This window comes from Gavialis gangeticus, unplaced genomic scaffold (assembly GCF_001723915.1).
Source record: "Gavialis gangeticus isolate Ggan-Ray unplaced genomic scaffold, GavGan_comp1, whole genome shotgun sequence".
In the NCBI taxonomy this organism is placed as follows: Eukaryota; Metazoa; Chordata; order Crocodylia; family Gavialidae; genus Gavialis; species Gavialis gangeticus.
In genome coordinates, this window is record NW_017728996.1 from 43,068,433 (window position 1) to 43,092,965 (window position 24,533).

The following is a 24,533-nucleotide window of genomic DNA, read 5'->3' on the forward strand; positions in this document are numbered from 1 at the left end:
CATAAGGTCTGTTTTCCTGACCTCTGATCATGCGCATGGCTCTCCTCTGCACTCTCTCAAGCTTCTCCACATCCTTTTTGAATTGTGGAGCCCAAAACTGGACACAGTACTCCAGCTGTGGCCTCACCAAGGCTGAGTACAAGGGGAGAATGATGTCCTGGGATTTACTTGAGTAGCATCTATGGATACAAGCCAGGGTTTTGCTCACTTTACTGGCTGCCGCATCACATTGTAGGCTCATGTTCATCTTGTGGTCAGTCCTGACCAAGTCCCTCTCGTCCATAGTGCTAGCCAGTGTAGCACTGTCGAGCCTATAGCCAAGCTTCAGGTTTTTTCCTCCCAAGGTGGAGAACCTTGTATTTTTCAGTGTTAAACACCATCAAGTTCTAATCTGCCCATTTCCTGAGCCTGTCAAGGTCAGCCTGGATTACCCCCCTGTCCTCAGGTGTGGATGCTTTACCCCAAAGTTTGGTATCATCGGCAAACTTGACCAGTTCGCTTCTGACTCCAATGTCCACATGATTAATGAAGAGATTGAATAAATTAGGTCCAAGGATAGAGCCTTGAGGGACCCCACTGGTCACAGGACATGATGACGATTGACTTCCGTCAACCACCACCCTCTGGGTCCGACCATGGAGCCAATTCCCCAGCCAGCAGATCATGGTGGATGCGAGGCTGCAGTTGGCCAGTTTTGCCAAAAGATGATCATGGTATACCGGATCGAAGGCTTTTTTTTAAGTCAAGATATATGAGATCAATCTCTTCCCCCTTTTCCAGGTGATAGGTCACCTGGTCGTAAAAGGAAATGAGACTGGTCAAGCACGACCTACCCGCAACAAACCTGTGCTGGCTATCCCTCGGCGTTGCCATCGGTCAGTCCGTTAAGAATGGCCTCTTTCATGATTTTTTCTAAGACCTTCTCTGGGATAGTGGTCAGGCTGATGGGCCTGTAGTTAGCCAGATCCACTTTCCTCCCTTTCTTGAAGATAGGCACCACGTTGGCCTTCTTCCAATCATTGGGCACTTCACCAGAGCGCCAGGAGTTCTCAAAGATCCATGCCAGGGTCTGAGCTATGATGCAGGACAGCTCCTTGAGTACTCTGGGGTGTAAATTGTCAGGGCCAGCTGACTTGAAGGTGTCCAGCCTCTCAAGGTGCTCCTGCACAAGGTCAGCATTGATGGAGTGTAAGGAATCTTCCTCACCTGGGCCTCCCTGTCCCATAATGGGCAGGGGTGTCCCATGGGACTGGTGAAAGACCAACGCAAAGTACCCATTTAGCAAGTTGGCTTTTTCCTGGGCATCAGTCGTCAGTTCTCCCTTCTGGCTTAGCAGGGGTCCAATGTTGCCCTTGCTTTTCCTCCAGCTCCCCACATATCTAAAAAAGGACTTTTTATTGTCCTTGATACTTGTAGCCAGTTGGAGTTCCATCACAGCCTTGGCTTTCCTGGTTTGTGCCCTGCAGGTCCGGACCAGTGCAGAGTATTCCTCCTTGGAGGTGGAGCCTGTCCTCCATTCTTTGTAAGTCTGTCTTTTTAGACACAGGAGGACTGCTAGTTCCTTGTTGACCCAAGGATGGTTGAGGATTAGGGTCGAGGTCGGAAGCCGTGGAATCAAGGTAAGTTCGGTTTGAGAGTCCGTTAATCAGTATCAGAAATCGTAGTAGTAGTCGTAGCCAGTGCCAGGTAGATCGAACGCCAGAAAATCAATAGGAATGGATCGGAAAATCGCTATAGGAGGAGACCGATAGGCCGCAGGGCCTAACTGAGGGACAGTCCCTGAGAGCCAGCCTCTGTCCTCAGTTCAGCGGGTCTCCCCCCAAGGGAGGGGCTCCTTAACCTTTTATAAGAATTTCGTGGCCAATTAGAATGCTCCCCTCACAGAATTTTCTGGTCTGATTACGTCAGGCAGTCAGAGAACTGAGCATGCGTCTGACTAGGCTTTGTATCTAACTGAGCATGCGCATGGTGGAAAAGTAGGTCACGCTTGATTGACAGGCCCTCGGGTCACCCAGGGGGCACATGCTGGGTGAGCCTTGGAATTTTCCACTCAAAAACTAAAGTGCGCATGCTAGCTTTGACTCTTCTGTGTTGTCAGTACCCATAACTTAAGATTTTTCCATGACAGCCAGTACCAGGTCAAGCAGCACTTTGCCTCTTGTTGGCCTGTAAACTTCTTGAATCAGATAGAGCTCATCCACGCACGTGAGGAAGCTTTGCGACCATTCAGATTTGGCCAAGTGCTCTTCCCTTGAGATTCCTGGGTAGTTGAAGTACCCCATGACAACCATGGACTGGGAGCATGCAGCCTCAGCCAATTCCCTGGCAAACTCCTGGTCAATCTCTTGATTCTGGGAGGGAGGTCTGTAGTAGACTCCCACCATTGTATCTCCTGTGCCCTGTTTCCCACGGATTTTAACCCAGAGGATCTCTAGTTGTCCACCCTGGGTGCCGGTGTCAGCTTGTAGGGACGTGCAGCTCTCCTCGACATAGAGAGCTACACCTCCACCCCTTTTGTCCACTTGATCCCTCCTGTACAGGGTATAGCCGTCTATACCCGTGGTCCAGTCATGGGTGGAGTCCCACCTGGTCTCCGTTATCCCTACGACATTGTAATTGTTTGTCTTGAGCAGGAAGACAAGTTCCTTCTGTTTTTTCGCCAAGCTCCTGGCATTGGTGTGCAGGCATTCAGGTGTCCCCTTGAGGGCCCTTGCCTTGCCCACAGCTTGCTCTAGGGCTGGGGCAGCAGTCAGCTCCCTTAAGTGCCTTGGCCTGCTGGCTCTGCAAGGGTTGCTCAGTGGGCCAGCAGTGGTGGGTAGTCCCCCCGTCCCCCCGGTGGGTTTAATTTAAAGCCCCGTGGAGTAGGTCAGCCAATCTGGCTGAGAAGAGCCTCCTCCCCAGCGGATAGAGGTGGAGGCCATCCCTTCCCAGCATCTCGCGGTCTCGCTCACCAAAGAGCGGACTGTGGTCATGGAAGCCGAAGCCTTCCTGATGACACCAGCACTGCAGTCTTTGGTTCACTACCTGGATCCTCCTCTCCCTCCTCAGCCCACATGGAATTATAGCCAAGCACTTGTACAGTATTTTCCATCTGCAGTTGTTGAAACACTTTACATAGGAAGAATATATCCTAACTTCTCTTTTACACATGACAAAACACGGGACCAGAGGTGAAGTGAAGGTCACCTAGCAGGCCAGTTGCAAAGCTCTATGTAGAAACCAGATCTCCAGAGCAGTAGGTCATGATCCATAAGGTCCCGTTCCCTCACTTCTATGTATTTTTCTGCACACTGAATTTACTTTTGCTGACTGCTGTGCTCATCTTGCTTTGATTATCCGTTCAGATGCCGCCCTGGCACGGGCACCTGGTGGTGGATGCGGGGAGGCCTCATGCAACTTCTGACAGGGGTTCCGACCACCCTGGGGAAGGCCCCAAAACTCGCCTGCCACAATATTGGGTGTTTCTTCAGTGGTGGGGTCTCCCATTGGTGGTCCCTCGAGGTTGGTTGTTCTGCCTGATGGATATTCACGGGGCTTCACCTCCATGATGCCCCTTCCTTACGCCAGCCTCTGACAGGCCACCAGATCTTGGAGTGGCTGGCCTTCTGGTCTTGATGACTCTCTCCCGTCACTCAATCTCAGGTATCAGGTTTACACTTTGCTTTCTCAATGGACCTTGGATCCAGTATATGTTCCCATCTCCTGTGGGTCTCTTCTGTTCTCTGCCAGTCATCTGTTGCTTCTTGCAGACAGTCCTTTGATGTACGACCGTTGTCCGGCTCTCTCAACAAAAAGTTGCAAGCAAGTAAAATAAAACAACAAAATAAAACCAGAAACAACTGAGGAATGTGCCCAAGTCAGAAGGAAACCAAAAGTGAAGACGCCAGGGAGAGAGAGAGACAGAGAGAGGGAAAAAGAACAGTCAGGTGTGCAAAAAAAGAAATATCAGGCCGTATTATACTGGCTCCGCCCTAGACCTTGTGCCCTGCTGCGTCCCCTGACGTTGATCCGCTCTCTGCCAGATGAGAGCTTTGCATACCTCTCTCTCTCAGTTAATTTACTCCCCAAGATGTATTCTTCTGGTATGGAGGGCATCCACCACCCCCCATGCCTTTCCCCACTCTTCTTGGACCAAGGTCTCTTCCCTCACGCTGGTGCTGCCCGTGACTGGCGTGGGGCTTTTAAGCAGCTGTTGGTCCCTGGGCGATCCTGCCTGCTTGGAGCTATTTTTTGTCTTGCTGGCGCTGGCTGCCGCCAGCGTGGAAAGCATCCGCAGCCTCCGCTGCCTCTCCCACTCTCCCCTGCTTCCAGCTGGTGCTGATTTTTATCTTGGCTGGCCGGTGATCATCTGTGACATCACCCACCGGCCCCAGCTGTATATTGGCGCGGCTGATGAACCGCGGGTTCTCCTTGTCAGCCATGCTTGTCCAGTGTCTGGAGCCCTAAGGTAAGTAAGTTTTCTTTATTTTGGGGGTTTCTTCTCTGGGGTTACATAGCCGTTGTGCTTGTACCCCTGGGACAACTTCATACCCCATGCCGATTTTAGACAGACCCACCAGCAGGTATGGGGTTGGAGTAGATTGCTAGTCTAAAATCTGTAATAATACACATTTCTGAATGGAAAAGCTACTTCTCAGACTTTTTTTGTCTTTCCTCCTTATTAATGTCATTAAATAAATAGAGGAGCCCTCTTCCCTTTTCTTAGACTCTCATTCATGTCACACATTAACAACACAGCTCAGGCCCTGGAGTCCTAGAATTATAGAAAATTAGGGTTGGAAGGGACTTGAGGCCATCTAGTCCAAACCCCTGCTCAAAGCATGACCATCCAGGTTATACTACTGCTCTTCTCCTCCATTGGTCCTTTATATAGGTCAGATTTTTTTGTTTCAAGATAGGCAGTGACACTAATGTTGATGATACTTAATAAAGAAGGGGGAGCTGTCGCATGTCCAAGGTGAAGGCTTTGAAACAGAAGGAAACCTGTTTTTAAATCCATTCTCACAATCAGGGCTCTTACTGCTCTGACAGCATAGTTTAACTTCACCTTTGCTACGTAGGTCATGTTCTGGCTCGAGTATCATTTACACATTAAGGTTAGGTACAGACAGTGAAAAAGCCTGAGGTTGAATCAATTCAGTTTTTGCAGGTTAGTCTAAGCTTCAAAAATTAAATTGAAACAGAAGTGAACATTTACCTTTTATTTAGGAAATGTAGCCATATGCCTGCAATGGCTCAGGCCAGAAGCCAGGGGTAGGTGAAGGGGGACAGGCAGTAGAGTATGGCTTTCTGGCTGTGTGGTCACTTCCTCTTCTTGCGGCCTCCGAGTTCTCTGGGATTTGCAGTCCAGAATTACAGCAGCAGGACTCTGCAGGGTTGCTTATCTATTCCTCTTCCTGCTTCCAGCTGCCTCTGGGATTTGTAGCTCACAGTTGCAGGGGAAGTGGGGGAAGGGGTGTTTAACATGCCTCCCTTGTCCCAGACCCCAGCTGGGGTTTGTCTGGGTGGGCAGTCCCCGCCCCTGTAGACTGGGCTGCATCCCCAGTCAGGCTTGTTCCCAACCCCCTTGTCAGCCAGCCCTCACTGCTCCAGCTAGGGAGCAGAGGAGTGGAGGCCAGCCCTGCTTTCTGGAGCAGACAGCATAGGGTTATGATACATCCAGGTTTTCCTGGACATGTCCTCTTTTTCAGCCCGCTGTGCTGCATCCAGGCAGGTTTTTCAAATGCAGGCAAAATGTCCAGGATTTCCACCCCAGTCTGTTTTCAAGATGGCCACCACTAGGTAGAACTACCGATCCCAGAATACCTAGCACGCAATCAGGAGCTGAGTTCTCAATCAAGATCCAAGTTTTCAGTTTATCACGGAAAAACATGGAAAACGCAATACCGCTTCAGCGAATAGGGACAGGGACAGGGGGCAGGAGTCGCTGTGTTTCTGTGTGCATACAGGTGTAGGCAGCCAAGCAGGGTATGGGAGCTGCCCCAACCAAGCACCTGGATACGAGTAGCTGGAAGGTGGGGGGGCTGTGTGTGTGGGGGGGGGGCGCTGGAGCTACAACAGGGCATGGGGGCTGGAGTGATGGGGTAGCAGGGAGCTGCGCAGCCCATCTGGCTGGGAGATGCTGCCCAGGGTGGAGGGTGCACAGGCCTCCCCTTCCCACCCTCCAAGTTGCGCGATGGTTGGATTTGCTCCACCACCACCCACAGGAGCCAGAGCTGCTGATGCAGCTGCCACACTCACTCCAGCCGGGACAGGACAGGGGCGGCTGGAGGAGAGGGGCACCAGCAGAGCTCAGAGGGGAGTGGGGAATTTGGATTGGGACTGAGGGGCACCACCATGGACAGGGGCAGGGCACTGGTATATCACTTGGGGCTGCTCAGTACTACAAAGCGAGGAGGGGGGGAACACGGCCACAGCCTGACCGACATCTTGTTGAGCAAAGTGGGCAGGGGAACTCTGGTTTTCTGTTTAAAAAAAGAAACAAAAGGGGTATTTCAAATTTATTTTATTATAATGATTGAGGTACTGGTAGTCGTCTATAAATAAATCAATAAAACATTGTGTTAAATTGACAACAATACATAGTAGTGTTTTAATTTAATCATGGAAAAATGCAGGTTTGGGGGTTTTTTAATCAGTGAATTCAGGTTTTTTATCGGATAATTTGCAATTTTTCAACAGAAAAAGAAAACCTGCTGCTTACTGTAGTGACGGAGCAGACATTGCATAAAGCAGGAGCACAGTCCGTCATCTGAATGCAACTTCAGTATTTACTTAATGCTTTTGTTTCTCATTAAATTTGAGGCAATAACACTTGTCATTTACTGTAACAGTTAGAAATGCCCCCGCCCCTGCATCACCCCCACTTCCCTGTTTCCAACTGGTATCCTCTTTTTTGGAACTGGAAATATGGTAACCCTAAGATGACACAGCTCAGCCCAGGGCTGCAAAATGTTGGGATGCTGAAGGACTCTGATTTAACTTGAACTAGGAAGGGGTCTGGGACAGAAGTTTCGTAAATTGGTTTGATCCAAATCAGTTAAGTCTGATACTACATTGAGCCAGGTTTATCTTAAACCAGTTTCATCCATTTTGAAACTGGTTTATGTGCACTGAACTTATGTTCTGTTACAAGTTTAAACCAGTTTCTGATCACCTGAACTGGTTTATGTGTAACTTCTGTCCCTAGCCTAAGAGAAATCACTTCTTTCTGTCCTTTTTGAATCCGCTCTGACTCCCCCCACACACCCCACTTCACCCACCTTGAATAGTTTTTTAGCTTTAATATTGTTTTGTCTCCATAGCAAGCTTCATATCACCAAGATGTGAGTGAAGATGTTCGAGAGAGAGCACTGCGATTTGGAATAGAATGTACCTTGGGATACTTGGAACTCCTAGAGCACGTCCTCCTGGTAAGAAAGAGCCTGTATGCTTGTCCATGGCAAGGCTATATATATGCAATCTCACTGAACTTTTTACATAATCATTGTTAGTGCTGACTTTCAATTAGCCTTCTTCAAGTTGGTGAGCAACTGTTAAAAAAGCTCACCATTTTCTGAACTGATGAAACAGTGGGAGAAGGGAACCTTGAAGCATTTACATCTAATAGTCTTCTAGCACTTACGTTATCGGGAGGTAATGACAGCAATAAGCCTCCAAGAATATACCCTGACACAAAAATTAAAATAATGTATTGTTTTTTTCCTTCTGGCTCTTAGGGATGTAAATACCATTTAAAAATATTTGTTTAACCTCCTCTAATTATATCAGTTCAACGATTAGCCCATAACAGAGCAGCTCTGACACAGCTGTTGTTCCCAGTTCCCAGGGCCCTTTGACTGGAAGGGCGCAGGAAGGAGGCAAGCCCAGCCAGACAACACAGCCCATATGAAGCCCTGGGCTGAGAGGGAGGGAGAGCCTGTGAACAAAGCAGCTAATTGCTTAACTGATTAGTCATTAGACTGCTCCCTGTTTTCCTGTTAGGCTATGGGTCCAAGTCCCCCCACCCCTTCTCGCTCCTCCCTCCCTTCTGCTTGCCCTGCTGCCTTCTGATTCCTGTTGGGGCACTGAGTGGCATTCTTTCCCCCCCTTCCCTACCAGACTGCATGGGCCGTGAGCTAGAGGATAACCAGTAAGCTAACCGGTTATCACTGCACTTATTGGTTAATCATTTAACCTTTCACATCCCTACTGGCTGTCCCTTCTAGCCTGATGCACTAGAGCACACATCAATGACACAGACCAGTAGGCTTGTAAGGTTTGTTAGGAGAACATTACATTTGCATGCTTTTCTGTACCATCCCTAGTATCAGCAAAATAAGCCCCCAATCCCCCTCCAGCACCAACTCATGAAGCACTTCTAGGCTAGGGACAGACATTCAAAAAGGCTGAGCCTGAATTGATTCAATCTTTGGAGATTAGTCTAACCTGCAAACTTGTACTGATTTAATTCCAGAAATGCAGGCACATGTCTGCATTGGCTCAGGCTACAAGCTGGGGGGTGCTAGAGCAGCCCTCCCTTCCCATCTACAGTGCTGAGCTGAGGGGTGGCAAGGCTAGGCCCTGGCAGGACACTCTGATTGGGGAGGGATTTAAACCCCCACCCTGGCCTGCACCATCTTAGGCTTTTCCCCGTTCGCTGCTCAAGGGACGGAAGTGTTGCCAGACCCCAGCTAGCACTCTGAGGCAAAGTTGGGTGTGCAGTGCATGCATCTCGATGATACTGAGCTTCTCAATCTCCCTCTCCCTGTCTGCAAACCTGACAGGGCTGCAAACCAGCAGGGGGGCTGATAAAACCACTGTCATCAGCCCATCAGCAAAACAAAAGCCTCTCTCATTAGTTCAAGCTCTTCTTAAACAGCTTTTTCCAAGGAAGGAACAGAGGGACATTACCAACTGACCTATTAATTATCACCCAAAAGGTCTAAGCCAGGGGTGGGCAAAATATGGAATGCAAGCCGGAACCATCCCGTGAGGCCATTATATCCGGCCCACAGGGCCCCTAAAAAATTTAGAAAATTAATATTGATCTGTCCTTGGTTCCTGTAAAAAATGACAGAAACCCGGGACAGTAGGACACAGGCTAAGCCCAGCGGCCTCCCACAACAGCAGGGCCCACCCACCCAGCCAGAAGCCCCAGCAAGGGACCACATGGCTGCCCTGCACCGGAAACTAAGGTAAGTGGGAGAGGGGGGAGCTGGCCAGGCTCCATAGAGCCCCTGCCAGCTGGGACCCTGTATTTCTGCCACCCTGCTCTGGGCCCCGCCAGTGATGGCCCCAGGACACCAGTGTGGGCCCCACGCTCCCACTGACTCCCGGACCTGCTCACTCCCAGTGCACCTCCAACCCCACAGTACAGGTGGGGGGCAGCATGCAGCCCTGACCCCTGCCTCGCCAGCAGGGAATGAACTGGTGCTGAGCGTGGGGAAAAGTGGGGAAAAGTGGTCCCTCCCCTGCCCCGTGTCCCACGCCCCCTGCTGCAGTTGCTCACAGCCTGCGCGGGGCTGTCCTGAGCAGGCACAGGTAGCCCCATGCAGGCTGCGAGTGGCTGCAGCGTGGGGCGCCGGCCACAGGGAGAGCAAGGTGCTGCTTTTCCCCCACACTCAGCACCAGCTTGTAACCCACCTCTGCTGCCACCTTGGGCCCCGTGCCAGCTCTGGGCTCACCCATTGGAGCTGTGCCACGGTAGCAGCAGCTGCGGCCCCCGGGCTTGCTGCACTGGGCAGTGTTTGGTGCTGCTGCCCTTCCGGAACTCGCACGCTGGGCAGCCAAGAGGCGATGGTGGCAAACACCCCCCCAACATGGCAAGCAGTGAGGCTGCAGATGCTGCCACCGCAGCTCAGCCCCAACGGGCAAGCCCGGAGCCAGCGCAGTGCCAAGGCTGGCAGCAGAGGTGGGTTACAAGCTGGTGCAGAGCGTGGGGAAAAGCAGCCCCTTGCCTGCCCCACGCCGCAGCCAGTCGCAGCCCGTGTGGGGGTGTCTGTGCCTGCTCAGGACAGTCCCGCATGGGCTACAAGGGGCTGCAGCAGGAAGCATGGGCCACGGGGTCGCACTCAGCACCAGCTTGTTACCTGCCGGTGAGCACAGGGTCAGGGCTGCATGCTGCCCCCCACCTGTACTGCAGGGCTGGGGGTCACTGGGAGTGAGTGGGTGCACAGGGCCCACACTGGTGTCCCGGGGCCAGGCACCAGCAGGGCCCAGAACAGGGTGGCAGGAATACAGGGTCCCGGCCGGCAGGGGCTCTATGGAGCCAGGCCAGCTCCCCCTTTCACTGCTGGTGCAGCCCAGCCCAGTTCCACAAACACCTGCTAACCTGCATCCTGCTCTGCACCCCACCGGTGCTGGTCCTGAGACATTGGTCCCAAGATGGTGACCAAGGATCAGGGCACCTGTCAAGGGGTGGGGCTACCCATGCGGCCCTCAACAGCTTGCCAAAACTGGGTAAGCGGCCCTCCACCTGAAATAATTGCCCACCCCTGATCTAAGTGGACACCGTTCTGTCTGCCTGACCCAGTGAAATTAACCTCTTGGCATTAGCTAGCATACCACATGCCTAGGGTCCCTGGGGCTGGGGTCTGTGCTGTGGGAGATGAGAGGGAGGGGGAATCCCTGCTTGAGCAGCCAGCAGCAAGGGAAGCTAGGCAGACCCTGCTGTGCCTTTAGTCTCCCCCCCGGAGCCCTGGCTAGGGAGAAGAGGGGCGGGGCTAGCCTGTTCTTTGGGGCAGAGAGCACAGCTTAGCCCAGCCCAGCTGCAAAGCATCTGGAATGCTGGGGGAGTCTGGTTTAACTTAAACCAGGAAGGGGTCTGGGACAGACATTGCAGAAACCAGTTTGACCCAAATCAGTTAAGTCTGATAACTACATTCAACCAAGTTTATCTTAAACCAGTTTCAGCCATTCTGAAACTGGTTTATGTGCACTGATTATTGTTCCTTTGTTGGTTTAATGAATGTATAGAACCCAGTGTGCAATAAGAACAAAAGTTTTAAAAAAATCTGTTTTCATGTTGATTTTGAAGCTGCCTCCCAGAAACTTCTGTTCAGTAGGTGGTTTGCTACACATTTAAGCTAGTTACCACAGGTCAAAAAAGTGCAAAACTAGGTTTAAATGATTATTGTATCATGTCCAGTTAAATTAAATTTATGACAGTGTGTTAAGAAAGTAGAAATAGAGGTACAATTGTGTTAAGGCTCATCACTAGCAAGAAAAATGGTGCAAGACAAATTAAACTTGTTAGATTTCATTACTGGAACTTTCAAAGCAGGGAATAATTTACATTTAGGAGTCTAGCATATTTTTAGTGCAGAAGTATTGTGGGGGTGGGGAAGGAGAGATCTTTTGGTATATTTGATCCACTCCTGAACATTGCTACATCTGTCTCAACATTGTATAACATAACACAGCAAAGACTAATCGAATTGTGCTAGTTTTTATTCCTTATCCTTTGCCTCCTCCCTTCCCCTTTCTATTTCACCTTCTTGGACAGCCTTTCTTCTCTCTAACATATCTGCCCAGGAAAAATTCCCCAGAAGTGGTAACTGGCTTGAAAAATTAACTCAAACCATACAGTAGAGAAGTTGTAGTGTTCCAAGGAGAGAGAGAGAGAGAGAGAGAGAGACACACGCACGCACGCACGCACGCACGCACGAGAATATAGTTTATTCAGATTGCTATGTAACATCACCATTTTCATTGTTTTCACTGGTTGCTTTTATATGTTCTTTTTGCAAAAAGCATTGCATTCCAGTACTGTGAAACAAACTCTGGACACCTTAGCACATGCAAGAAGGATCACTTTCAGAGGAGTTCTGCAATGGTCCATTCACTGCTTGTATGGCTAGCAGAGGTCAATTAAGATCTTAAGTTCTTCCCTGGATAAACTGCCCCTAAAATTCTAACTGGTTGGAGTTGTAGCACAGAGCAGGTGGAGACCACTTGCTTTTGTAGGGTTTGGGTTTGTTTGCTTCTTTAATTGAACATTCACATGATGTAGACAGATCTTTACTAATTAGTACCCTGCCTCAAATCTGCTTTTTTTGGAGACAGTTATTCAGAAGGTGGTAGAAAGGCAAGTTTGGAGTTGGCTAGAATCCACACACTTCCAGATCACTGTTAATCTGGTTTTAAGATCATTTTATTAATTTGCAATCTAATAGTGTAGAGATTAATTAGGATCAGACAAATCTGCCAGTTAGTCCATTAGTGGTTTCTGATGTAATTGCTTAAAAAGTCCTGTGATCCTTGATGGCTGTGCAAAGGTCTGTGAACTTTGAGACAGACCCCTTCTAGCTACCCACCTGTGTGCAGATGCAAGATTTAGTCAGTGCCATAGACAGGATTGTATCTACCCAACAGCTTACTCTGTGAAGGAACTACATAATGTAAAAAGCACAGAACTGACTTGGTTGCTCTGTACAAGCAAGAAGCTTTGAAGATCCTTTGGACCACAGTAAGATCCTAAATGTTGCAGTCAAATGAGTTGCTAACTGACTTAAAATAAACCAATTATGAAGTCTCGCCTCACTTTCCAGTGAATGTTTACACGCAATTTTGGATGCAGATATGCAATGTGATTACTGGAAAGTGAGCTTTTAATGTACAATAAGGTGTTGTAGCCTGTGACCAGCCCTCCCCAGCTTGCTGCCTGCAGTAGGCACTGGCTTGGCCGCTGGGTACTGAATAGCTAGTTTTCATAGAGCCAAATGGCTATCACAGGAGAAATTGGCTAGGGGAATAGACAGGACACATTCCACACAGTCACTTTTCCTTTCAGTAAAGTTACTGCTTTACCTTGGATTAGAATGATTCTTATATAATAAAGAGCTTAGTCCATCTGTCTGTCTGTCTGTCCATAATGCTCTTTGGTTAGTTGAACAACCAATCAGAGTGCAGAACACTGCAATGATGGCAGGGACGCAGGGGATGGAGCGGGGGTGGGAGGACAAAGCCAACAGCACTAGCCTCACCCCCCTGCTCCATCCCCACCATCATGGCGGTGCTCCGCTGCCTCAAAGGAGCAGGGCTGGGGGGCCGAGGCCAGCGGCACTGGAGGCAGCAGCAGCACAGGGTGCTGACAGAGGGGACAGCAGAGCAAGCTTCCCCCCTCCCCCTGCTTCTGGGAGGCAGTGGCAGCGCAGGATAGTGGCTGGCGGGGCTCTGTCCCCATCATTCTTGACAAGCAGTTTGCCCGCTCCACTTCTATTACCTAGTAAATGTGTCATGTCCCTATTCTTAGTATTAATCGGTACCTCTTGAGAAGGTCAAAGACTGAACTACTTACTTGCACCTTCACGTGGCCTCTCCATGTGTGTCTTGAGGCAGACTGGCATGTATGAATCCTCCACTGTTATTTTTGTGCTGTATCTCTACTATGGCAAATACAAGACTCCAGCTTCTAATACCTGTTGTGAGTGCTAAATTAACTTAGAAAAGGGTAGCTTGAAAACATATTTGCACCCACTCATTTAATTGCACCTTGTTGCCGTCTTCAGGGGTAGAACTGATGTCACAATCTGTTTCTGCAGCAGAAAACAGTGCTTTGCTGCAGTCAGGATCACGCCATATGTATTTTTGGAAATTTCAGCTGTGTGGGAAGGTTAGCTCTGAAAGATACAATGCTAATCTGCTGTGTTGAAGGAGTCTCAAATAGACAAGCTGTGGTTATAATCACCATTGTTGCAAAAGGTATTCATTTTGTTAATATTGCAGCAGCTTGCTTAGCTATTGAAGATTCATGTTCTTATATTTACTATGGAAACAGGACACTTCAACCTTAGGCTCCTTGAAAGTCCATAATTCATGTGATAGTTAAATACAACCTGGATGTCTCTGTCCTAGTAATTAGTGAAGAAATGCACTCCATTTCTACATTTGGTATGCCGGGGGGTTTTTTACTGCATAGCTAGCCAGTGTTACAGAAATCATTTGCTAGGAGGAAAGCGGAGTATGTCTAGGTATCAACATTATATTGGGAGTTTCTCATACCTGTGAGCTAATGAAGCAAAGAAGAATTGCACTGTCAAATTTCCTTTAAATACTTATTAGTGAATTTTATGAGGGCATTGTCAATACAAGGATGCCCCACATCACAGCCATTGCTTTCCAAAGTCCTCATCATCTGTACTGTCTAGGGACTTCTCCAGTCTCCCAGAAACATTCACTTTTTTGTACCACCTGAAAGTATAGTAGATGCTTCACTGAGCAAGCAGAAGATATGATCATTGCCTCAAGTAACTTACAAGTTTTGGAAGACTGACTGGACTGACATTGAAATTACAATGCTATCTATTGATGAAAAACTGAAATGCACACTGTGAGTTTCAGTGTTTCAGATGCAGCACTATCTCTAATATGAACAATTACTCCTGCTTTGCTTTGGAAAGCACATTTTCTTACACAGTCAAGATTTGCTCTGAAACAATGATATAATTTGAGACAAGAGAAGACCTTTAGGTATCACTTGTATCCTTTTCCAGTGTGAAGTGAGAAGATCACTAGATCATGCTCAGGACATGGATAATTAATTAGTCAGAGCCTAGCATGCCATAAGTGTGACACTAAGAGGCCTCACTTCCACCAGTAAAACTTACAGTCTTATCTCCTATTAAGTCAGGATGGATTCCAAAAGAGCACTTACAAGTAAAAGTTACCATAGCGTTTTTCCTCTTAGTCCCAAAAAGTTCACTTGCTTTTTCCTGCAAATTCATTCCACAGTTCTTGTGTTTGTAGTACTGAATTCTTTTTTCCAAATAACTTATAGAATAGTAGGGTTGGAAGGGACTTTTAGGCCAGGTACAAACAACATACTTTTACCAGTGTAAGTGCTTAGAAACCAGTCTATATCTCTAACAGAACAGAGGTTCAGCATCCAAAACCAGTCTATGCCTGTAACAGAACAGAAGTTTGGCATGCATAGACTGATTTAAAAATGGCAGAATGTGGTCTAAGATTGGCCTTCCCCCTCCCATCCCCCAAGGGTGAACGTGTGTTTTGTTCGCTACTGATCTGAACTATGCCACTTAAAGTAAACCACATAACTTAGATTCTTCCTTGAGTTTTTGAATACCTGTGCTTAGCTCTAGAGGTCATCTGGTCTTCTCTCCTGCTTTGAATGCAAGATCATCCCTGACTAAACCATCCTGGTCAAGTATCTGTCTCACCTGCTCTTAAAAATGCCCAAGAGTGGGGATCCCACAACCTCTATATCCTGTTTCAGTGCTTAACCACCTGCATAGTGAGAAAGTTCCATAATATTCAACTTATTTCCCCAGCTGCAATTTGAGACCTGCATCTGGTTCTATAGTCTGTCTCCATCCTCCATATAACAACCCTTCAGGTATTTGAAGACTGTTATAAAATACACCTCCCCCCGCCCCCGCCCCCCAGTCTTCTAGGCTAGGGGCAAACATTTAAAAAAACCAAGTCTGAATTGATTCAATCATTGCAGGTTAGTCTGACCTGTAGAGATTGAACTGATTTCCAAGTGGATAGATATTCACATTTGATTCAGGAAGTTCAGGCACATGCCTGCAATGGCTCAGGCCAGAGGCAGGGAGGTGGGGTGCTAGAGTGAGCCCTCCCTTCCCTTCCAGGATGCTGAGCTGAAGGGGGCATGGCCAGGCCCCTTAGAGAGGGGTTTAAGCCCCAACCCTGGCCTCCACAGTCCACAGCCAGGGTGTGTCTGAAGAGAGTAGGGGAAGCAGCCCTCACCAGGCTCTTCCCCTGTTTGCCCTTCAAGGGGCAGAGAGTGTTTTTAGCCCCCAGCTAGCCCTCTGAGGCAAGAGGCGGGGAGGGGAGAGGGAGGACTGCTTGTTTGAACTACATGCATCTGTTGATGGTACTAAGGTTTTTGATCTCCATCTCCCTGCTTCTTCATACTGTCTGCAGGAAACTGACAGTACTCACAGGTCCCACGCATTGCAAACCAGGTCATTTCTCACACTTTTCTCTGTCCCCTGTTGAACACTGATAGATTGCAGGCTTTGAAGCGAGCCAGCAGCCAGCAGGGAGCTTATCAGAATACCAAGCTTTATCAACCCATCAAGGAAACAAAAGCCCCTCTCTCATTAGTTCAAACTCTTCTTGAATGGCTTTTTCCAAGGCATTTGCAAGGAAGAATGGAGGGACATTACCAACTGACCTGCTGATTTATTCCAAAAAGCCTTATGCAGACACTGTTCTGTCTGCCTTTATTCCAGTAAAATTGAAGACACACAGAGACACCTCTCAGCATTAGCTAGCATGGGGATGGTGTAACTGTGACCAGGTGTCAGCTGGGCGCCATGCCGCTGGGGTCTTTGCTGTGGGAGAGGGGAGGGAGTGGGGTGGGGATCCCTGCTTGAGCAGTGAGTGGCATTGGGGGGCGGGGGGAGGGAGTCAGACAGATGCTGCTGTGCCCCTGCCAGGAAGATACCAGCTACAATCCACCTCCTTCTCAGCCAACCAGAGCTCTGACTAAGGAGGGGAGGGGAGGGGCGGGGCCAGCCCTGCTCTCTGGAGCCGACAGCCGAGCCCAGGGCTGAAAAGCATATTGGGATGCTGGGGGACTCTGATTTAACTCGAACAAGGAAGGGGTCTGGGGCAGAAGTTCCATAAACCATTTTGACCCAAATCAGTTAAGTCTTATACTACATTCAGCCAGGTTTATCTTAAACCAGTTTTGGCCATTCTGAAACTGGTTTGTGCGCCCTGAACTTAGGTTTAGTTACAGGTTTAAACCAGTTTCTCATCACTTAAATTGGTTTATATGTAACTTGTGTCCCTAGCCCTACGGACTAAACAATCTTAGATCTTTTAGCCTTCCCTTACAAGTTTTTTTTCCAGGCTTATAACCATTTTTGTTGCTCTCTGATGGACTCTTTCTAATTTGTCCACATCTTCGTTGAAGTCCGGGGCCCAAAACTGAAAGCAGTAATCTGGATACTGGAGTACTTAATTCTTTTTTGCCTGCTTATAACTTCTGCTAGCCATTCTAGTAAAAATTAGTGTCATTTTCCCAAACCTTGCTTTCTGATGTGATTCTTGTTTTGCTGTCCTTTTTTATCTCCCAGTGTATCTGCCTGCTGCACTGCTGAAGTAATGGGTAGTGTAGTGTTAAAATATTATTCAGCAGACCAAAAGAAGAAGAGAAAGATTGAATGGTGGTGAATCTTCGTAACAAGGATAATTGGAAGAACAATGACAATAGTGGTAGCTGAAAACATTATTTTTCCATTCTTGCTATACATGTTTCCAAAATGAAAATATGGAAGGATGTCTTTACCTTATTTACCCTTTAATTACGGAAAACATTCTTTATTAATAATATTGAAGCAGTTGCACGTGTGTCAGGTTTGAGAACCTCCATACATAAATTCATAATATCAGGCAGTATTATTCTTCTGGTGTAGGCTTATACAATCTAACAGCCATTTAGATTGGACTTTTATTTTAAAAGTTGGGTTTTCCTGTAGACTCTTTTCCTTAGCTTTGCATTAGACTTTCACATATGTGCACATGCAGCACTTGTACAGAACCTGAGCTTGGGTTCTCTGCAGAATTGAATCCTATAATTTATAATTAATTTGTATCTTATAGATTCTTCAGAAACCAACCCCAGATCTGAAGCATCAGTTGGCTGCCTTCTCAAAACGGGTTGCTGGTGCTGTTACAGAACTTATCCAATCAGCAGAAGCAATGAAAGGTGAGTTTTGACAACCTGTGCATTCCAGAGGCATCAAGAGACATAAATATTACCTACATTTTTTCATAATTTGGTTTTAGTATTTAAAAAACTTGCCCTTTGCCAAGCCTTAAATGTCCTGATGGAGCTTAAGTTCAAACCATTTTCCACTGAGCTTCTGTTCTTCAGCACTGGATTATATAGTGGTCACAAGTATTATCATCACCAGCAAATAACCCTGCATAATAATTCTTTAACATAACCTGAAACCTGGCGCTCTTGGACCTCAGGGAACTGCAGTCAGATCCAGTGATGGGACAAGACTGCCAGAGTCTGTATTTGTCCCCTCAAAACACTGTGTTTTCTCAGAGCTGATAGACATCTTGGTAAAGATTTTATCCAGAGGGCACCATGAAATGTTTTAGTGAGAGACTATTCCTGTAATGAAGCATAGGAAGCTAGGAATTAACAAAGGTACAGCACTCCCAGAACAGTTCCACTGTGCATAACCTGCTGATGCTCCCCTTCTGATGATGGTTCCCTTTTAGAGGCGAAGAAACCTTTCAAATCCATGCAGCTACAGTATGTGGTCTGCAAAAATCTGTCACAATATTTCTCTAATATCTTTTCTATGGCTCCCTAGAAGCTTTCCCTTTCATGAAATCAGTCACAAGTTATGTGTGAACTATTCAGAAGGCACAAAAACAGAAAGCAAAGTATAATTCAAGTCCCAACAGTTCATCAGTAGGATGGCAATTGGTCCTTCTCATTAGAGTTCACATCCACTCTCCCATGTTAATGCTAACACTGTGTCCAGAGCATGCACAACCCTAACATATGGACCCTTCAGCAACCCATGACTGTATTAAGACTGACATGTCAGTGGTGAATCAAAGAAATAAAAGGAAATTAAGGTTTGAATGAGAGAGAGAAATTGGAGCAAAAATGCAATGGGTGTTTTTGAAAGATGTGATCCGTGTGTGTGTGTGTGTGTGTGAAGACGTTGTATATAAAGCATATTTAATTGTTTAGACTGGCTTCTTATATTGCATTTATATGTCATGGAAGAATAACAGCATTTAAAATGTTTATCACTTAATTGAATTTACAACTGATTTTACTGTCTACATTTTCATGCAGCAGTGTGGACACACTCCTAAGACCATAACTCTAACTAAATGAGTGAATGAGATTCTGGGGGAAGGATTATAAATCCATGGAAAATTGCTTATTGAGATGGGGAGATACTACTTTATACTTGATAAAGTAAATTTTGGTACAAAACATATTGAAAATTCTAGTTCAACAAACATTTCCATAACTGACAAATAGGCATAGAAATATTCTGATATTATGGCCAAGAGATTATTCCATTAGTGCCATTCAGTTGCAAAGGTGTAGTCAATTCTTGTCAGTAAACAGTATCTAATCTATACTCATGTGGTTATCCTGTCCTAAGTGTGGCATTTAATTGTTCTAATTTTTGTTTAATCCTTTACAGATATTCACTGATTATAAAGCTGCAAAGGACCATTATAATAATCTGATCTGACCTGCTGTATTATACAGGTCACAGAGCTTCCATTTATAAATTCCTGTTTCCACTATAAGACATAGGAAAAGGTCCAATCTTGAAAATGTCCAAGGATAGACAATCTTCCCAAAACTTTGGAGTTCCAATGGTTTCTCATATTTACTTTTGTAAACTTCCACCTTATTTCTACATTGAAGAGAGCTTTCTGTTAAGATTCTGTTCTGAAGACATAGTTATCCTTTCCCTTTTTTTAAGCTGAACAGACCCTAAGGAGCTCCATCACTGTGAGCCACATCTTCTAGTCCTTTAATTATTCTTGTGACTCTTCTTTGAAGTCTTTACAATTTTTCAGTAGGCTTTTTGAATTGTGGACACCAGAACTAGATACAGCACTTAGTGGTCTTTTTGATGCAGAATGCAAATGTAATAAAACCATCCCCACTCCTGCTTGAGATTCCTTGTTTGTATATCCAAGGATTATTTTATGCCTTTTGGACACAGTTGTGCTGGGAACTTCTGTTTAACTAATTATTCACCATGACCTCAATTTCTTTTTCAGGGTTGCTGCTTCCCAAGAGAGTTCCCCATCCAATAAATAAGGCCAGCATTCTTTGTTCCCACATGTATGACTTTACATATGGTCATACTGAGACCCAAATTATCAGCTTTCACCCAGCTTGCTGTGCAGTCTAGATTGCACTGTATAGGTGAATGGTCCTCCACATTATCTATCACTCCATCAATCTTTGTCTCCTCTGTGTACTCCGTTACTATTTTACATGGTTTTCCCCAGGTTGTAATAAAAATGTAAAATAGTGTAAGGTTAAGAAACAATTTGTAGAGGACATAACTAGGAAGAAGCATGTTCGGTGATGATTGTCTATTTACAACTATATTTTGTGACATCAGCCAATTTATAATTCATTTATTTTGTGCCATATTGATTTTGCATTATTTTAAAATGTCATATGGCAGCAAGAACAATGCCTTACAGAAGTCTAAGCTACGAAGTTAGTTTGACAACATGCGTTTTCAGTAAATTCACATTGACTGACATTCATTTCTTGCTCCCTTTTAATTCTTTATTAACTGAGTCATATATCAGCTGTTCTATTATTTTGCTCACAATCAGTGTTACACTGAAAGGCCTATTATCCTTACATTGTCCAATTTATTAGTTTAAATGTTGGTGCAACATTGGCTTTCTCCCAGTATTCTGGTGTTCCAAGGCTTATTGAAAATCATCATTTGTGGTCTGGAATACTCTTCCAAAACTCTCAGAAGGAAATTATTTAAACCTGCAGATTTAACTTTATTAGCTGCTCCTTAACATCCTTGTGAGTTAGAATAAGAAGTATTTTATCATCATCATGTGACATAACTGCTTTTTTCACAAACAGAACTAAAATATGTATTGAAAACTGCTGTCTTTTCAGTTGGCTTTATACCATCTCTGCTTACTAATAAGCCAATACTATTGTTAGGGTTCTTCATGTTCTAATATACTTTTTGAAAACCTCTGCCTTTTTGTCCTGAGCTCTAATAGAAAGTGATTTCTCTGTGTCCTTTTGCTTATCTTAGCAATTTTCTACACTTCCTCACTTTTGATTCATGTTTATTATTATCAGCTTTACTTTTTCCCTTAATTAAATTTTTATTTCTGATTTTTTTTCTCTCAGTCAGGCTTCTGCATTTTTCTGTTTCAGATTATGGTGTTTTGAGCATCTGATATAAATATTTCTAAGAAGTTTCCAATTAGCGATAACATTTTTATGTTTATATTCTTTTTCTCAGCCAGTTAATCTAATTGTTTTCAGCTTTGGCTATTTCAGAACTGGCCATTTTAAGACCCAGAGTTTATCAGTACTACTGGTCTGACCTTTTTTTCTGTTTTCACACAACAAATATGATTAAGTTGTCATCCCCTGTATATAACATAACACTATTTTTCAATTCTTTGATCAGTTCCTAATTATCCATCAAAATGAGTCTGATCCTCTAAGTTGCATGCAATACTTTCTAATTTAAGAAGTTGTCCTTTAACACTTAGAAAAAACTGAGGATGTGTTAGTGTAGGCAGCATGAGACTTCCAGCATGTCACCCAGAATGAGGTTACATTAGTAATGCAGATTTTTTTTCCCCTACACGTTAGAGAGAGGTGCTCAGGGAGCAGGATGACTTGCTCTCAACTGCAGTTTGGTGGTTTATAGCAGGTACCAGATAGTAGTCCACTTTGTGCTTCATCTGTTAGGACATTGATCCACAGGAATGCAAAGTATTTTCTTCAGATTGGTCAGTGACTCAGAAATAAGTAATACCGTTTTTGACAGAAGTGCACCACTCAACCTTTCCTAAACAAGCTATTTCCTCTAATTTTAACATTCCAGTCATGCAGAACTTCCCACTGGGGGAAGTACACTAGAGCCTTTTCTAGTAACATCCATGATTACACATGGTTGGTCACCAGGATAATTCAACTCCCATTGGGCGTGATGTTTGAAGCTACTGTTAAGAGCTGTTTTTGCCTTTTGTAAGTTTTTAATAAGTAACTTTTATAATAGAATATTGCTGCTCAATGCTGTTACCATTCTGTCATAGTTTTTGCAGTCAGCACCTTAAATTATAGTATTTATGCCATTATGGTATTAAAATGGGCTCTCCATATTGCGCACACTGTGTATGTGACACTTAGTTTTGAAGTGTTACAGTGAATTAGCTCAAAAAGGCTGCTAAGAATGCCACTGAAATTATTGTCTTCCCCTGTATTAATTTCAGGCACAGAGTGGGTGGATCCAGAGGACCCAACTGTCATTGCTGAGACAGAGCTGCTGGGGGCTGCAGCATCAATTGAGGCTGCAGCAAAGAAGTTAGAGCAGCTGAAACCAAGGGCCAAGCCAAAGGTGAGTATCAATCTTGGACATTTTTTTGAAGGAAACACAGTAGAAATCCAAATAACTAGGGCATTGCACTATTGCTGCTGTTTAAAATATTGGGATGAACAGTCAGTCTTTGCATCACTCTCAGCAGATGTCAGATGAAAAAACTGACAAGCACATTGGGTTTGACTTAAGGCACTAAGACGATTATTAAAGGAAACTTGATGGCTCTTTCAAGTGGTGGGTCTGAGAGCAGCAGACTTGAAAATGTAAGGAAAGGAAAGGAAATTTCTAGGAATAGAACTTTTTATTACATTTAAGAAACCTTTATTGTTGGTTCATTCACTTTTTTGTTTACGAAAGATTTTTCCTCAAAATGGCTTCTGACACATTCTCTGATACTTGAGTGTTTGTGCATTGCTCTGTGGGAAGGTTCTGGCTGAAAGTTTGGGGAAAGGTAGAGGGAAGAAAGAGGCTGGTGTTCTGTCTTTTATAAGCTGATCTCATAGTTTTTGACTTGTGGCAAAATGAGACCTCTTTTCAAACTCTCTATTTAATGTTAAGTGCCCATTTCTGTAACTTGACAAGGTCCACCGTGAATATGTTAGTAGTCTCATATATTTCAGATATACTCCTGAGTATATGAAGTAAAAGAGAATTAACCATTTGCATATGTGGCAAAGAGGGAATAGATGGTTATTACTGTCACCTGAAGCAGTGTGCACAGTTCAGGGCACCAGACCTCATGCTATTGTTATACTTTACAGAGCAGACGACTTGACAGGTGATGGAATAAATCACTGTATGAGCTAGAACTGGACCTTTTTTGATCAAAATTATGCTGTGGTTTTATAATTAACTTCAGTAAGCAACTCCCTATTTGCATCTTGTACTCAGTGGCTTCCTAGATTTAGTTCTAAATAAAACAAATGAAGTCTTTAAAAAAAAACTGGGTTGTTAAGAATGTCCACTGTCAGAGTGCTGTGTTCAGTGTGGCATGGTATTTTTCAGCCATTTAGGAACCTAAACATTAAATGGATGCCCTGGGTTGCCTCACTAGGTGAGCAGTGGTGTTGTCTTCTTTTGGGGTACTCTTTTATTTCAGTAATAAGAATAAATAAGCACATGAAAAGCAATGCTTTTCTTTGTTCTACATTTTTTTGTGACTGGTACATTCATTTTTTTACAAAAGAAGATGGTCCTTTGTAATGAGATTGTATAGGGCAGAGGATACAGGCTGATTGTGAGGATAGGATGAGTCCTTTATCACATTTTCTACACAATCACTGCACAATAGCATCTCTGAGTTGCCTAGTAACCTTGAAACAGTTCTCCTGCTAACATCTAAACCACTTCAGTGGTCATTGTCATATTACAATGAATACAAATGCTACATCTGCTCCTCATTTAACATGTTAATTTGAGTATCCAGTCTGCCTGTGCTTTATTGTTTTGTTTCTTTGTCATTTTGTGGAAAGCATATTCATAGTTTTTAACTCTTTTGGGGATAAAACGTCTCTCCCTTGTAATTCAGTTTGTTCCCTTTCACGATACCTGTAATACAGGTGAAAGATGTTGGAATGATAGTTCAATTCACAGTTCATCCAAAAAGCAGCAAAAACATGGGCAACATCAGTATGAATTTCTCAGTGCTATCCCAATGGCATATTTAAATTCAGATCAGCAGATATTATCTTCAGTGGAGAACATTTTTTAGGTACTTCCATCTCTAAAGTTCCAGTCTTTTTGGCTTCTTTGTCTATAAGGCATCTGTCCCTTAAATCTGGTTATGGGCAGTGTTAGGATGTGGAGGACACCCAAACCCATGGTCCTGATTTTAGACTGATGGCATCAGTTTTCCTATGCCAGCTGTACCGAATACAGATACTTAAAAATATCTGGAGTGGATCAGACCAGTGGTCCATCTAGCAGCATTGCACCTCTGACAGTAATCACTACCTGCAGGAGAAAGCGCAAGAAAAACTGGGATATGTCATTAAAGTATCCTGCCTGCAGGGAAAGTTTCTTTTTCATTTCTGTTAAATTAATAGTTTTCTTTATGCCTTGAAGTACAGTAGTTTAGAAAACTTCCAAAACTCTGATGGAGTTTAGGGGAAGTTTTTGTCTAGTTTTAATCCTCCCAGTTCTAACACTGTCTGCATTCCAGTTTTTATTAACTTAATCATGAAGATGAAACAGTAAAAGCCAAAGGACTTCTATTATTTATATGTGAGTTTCCAATTCTGGTTCCTTTTTTTATTCAATCTTTTAATTCTGTTCTCTATATCTTATTATTGTGTTCCCCATCATATCCCCAAAGACCTGTGCCCTCTCCTACATTGAGAAGGATAGAATAGGGCAGTTGCTTTCCAATTTAGGAGAATAATTCATACTCCAGAGAACATTCTCTGGTAACGCATGGATCTTTACACTACTGTTCACATGTTATTGTGCAATATTCAT

General features: G+C 44.9%; 1 protein-coding gene across 3 annotated transcripts in view; it reads left to right on the plus strand.

The window, feature by feature from the left end:
• The window catches only part of TLN2 (talin 2), a 313,576-nt gene that overhangs the window by 264,347 nt on the left and 24,696 nt on the right, over positions 1-24,533 (plus strand). For all 3 annotated transcript variants that reach the window (XM_019504368.1, XM_019504369.1, XM_019504370.1), the window contains 3 exons: positions 7,305-7,412; positions 17,575-17,680; positions 21,970-22,094. In XM_019504368.1, the coding sequence (XP_019359913.1) occupies positions 7,305-7,412; positions 17,575-17,680; positions 21,970-22,094 (339 nt within the window). The remainder of the gene's footprint in view (positions 1-7,304; positions 7,413-17,574; positions 17,681-21,969; positions 22,095-24,533) is intronic.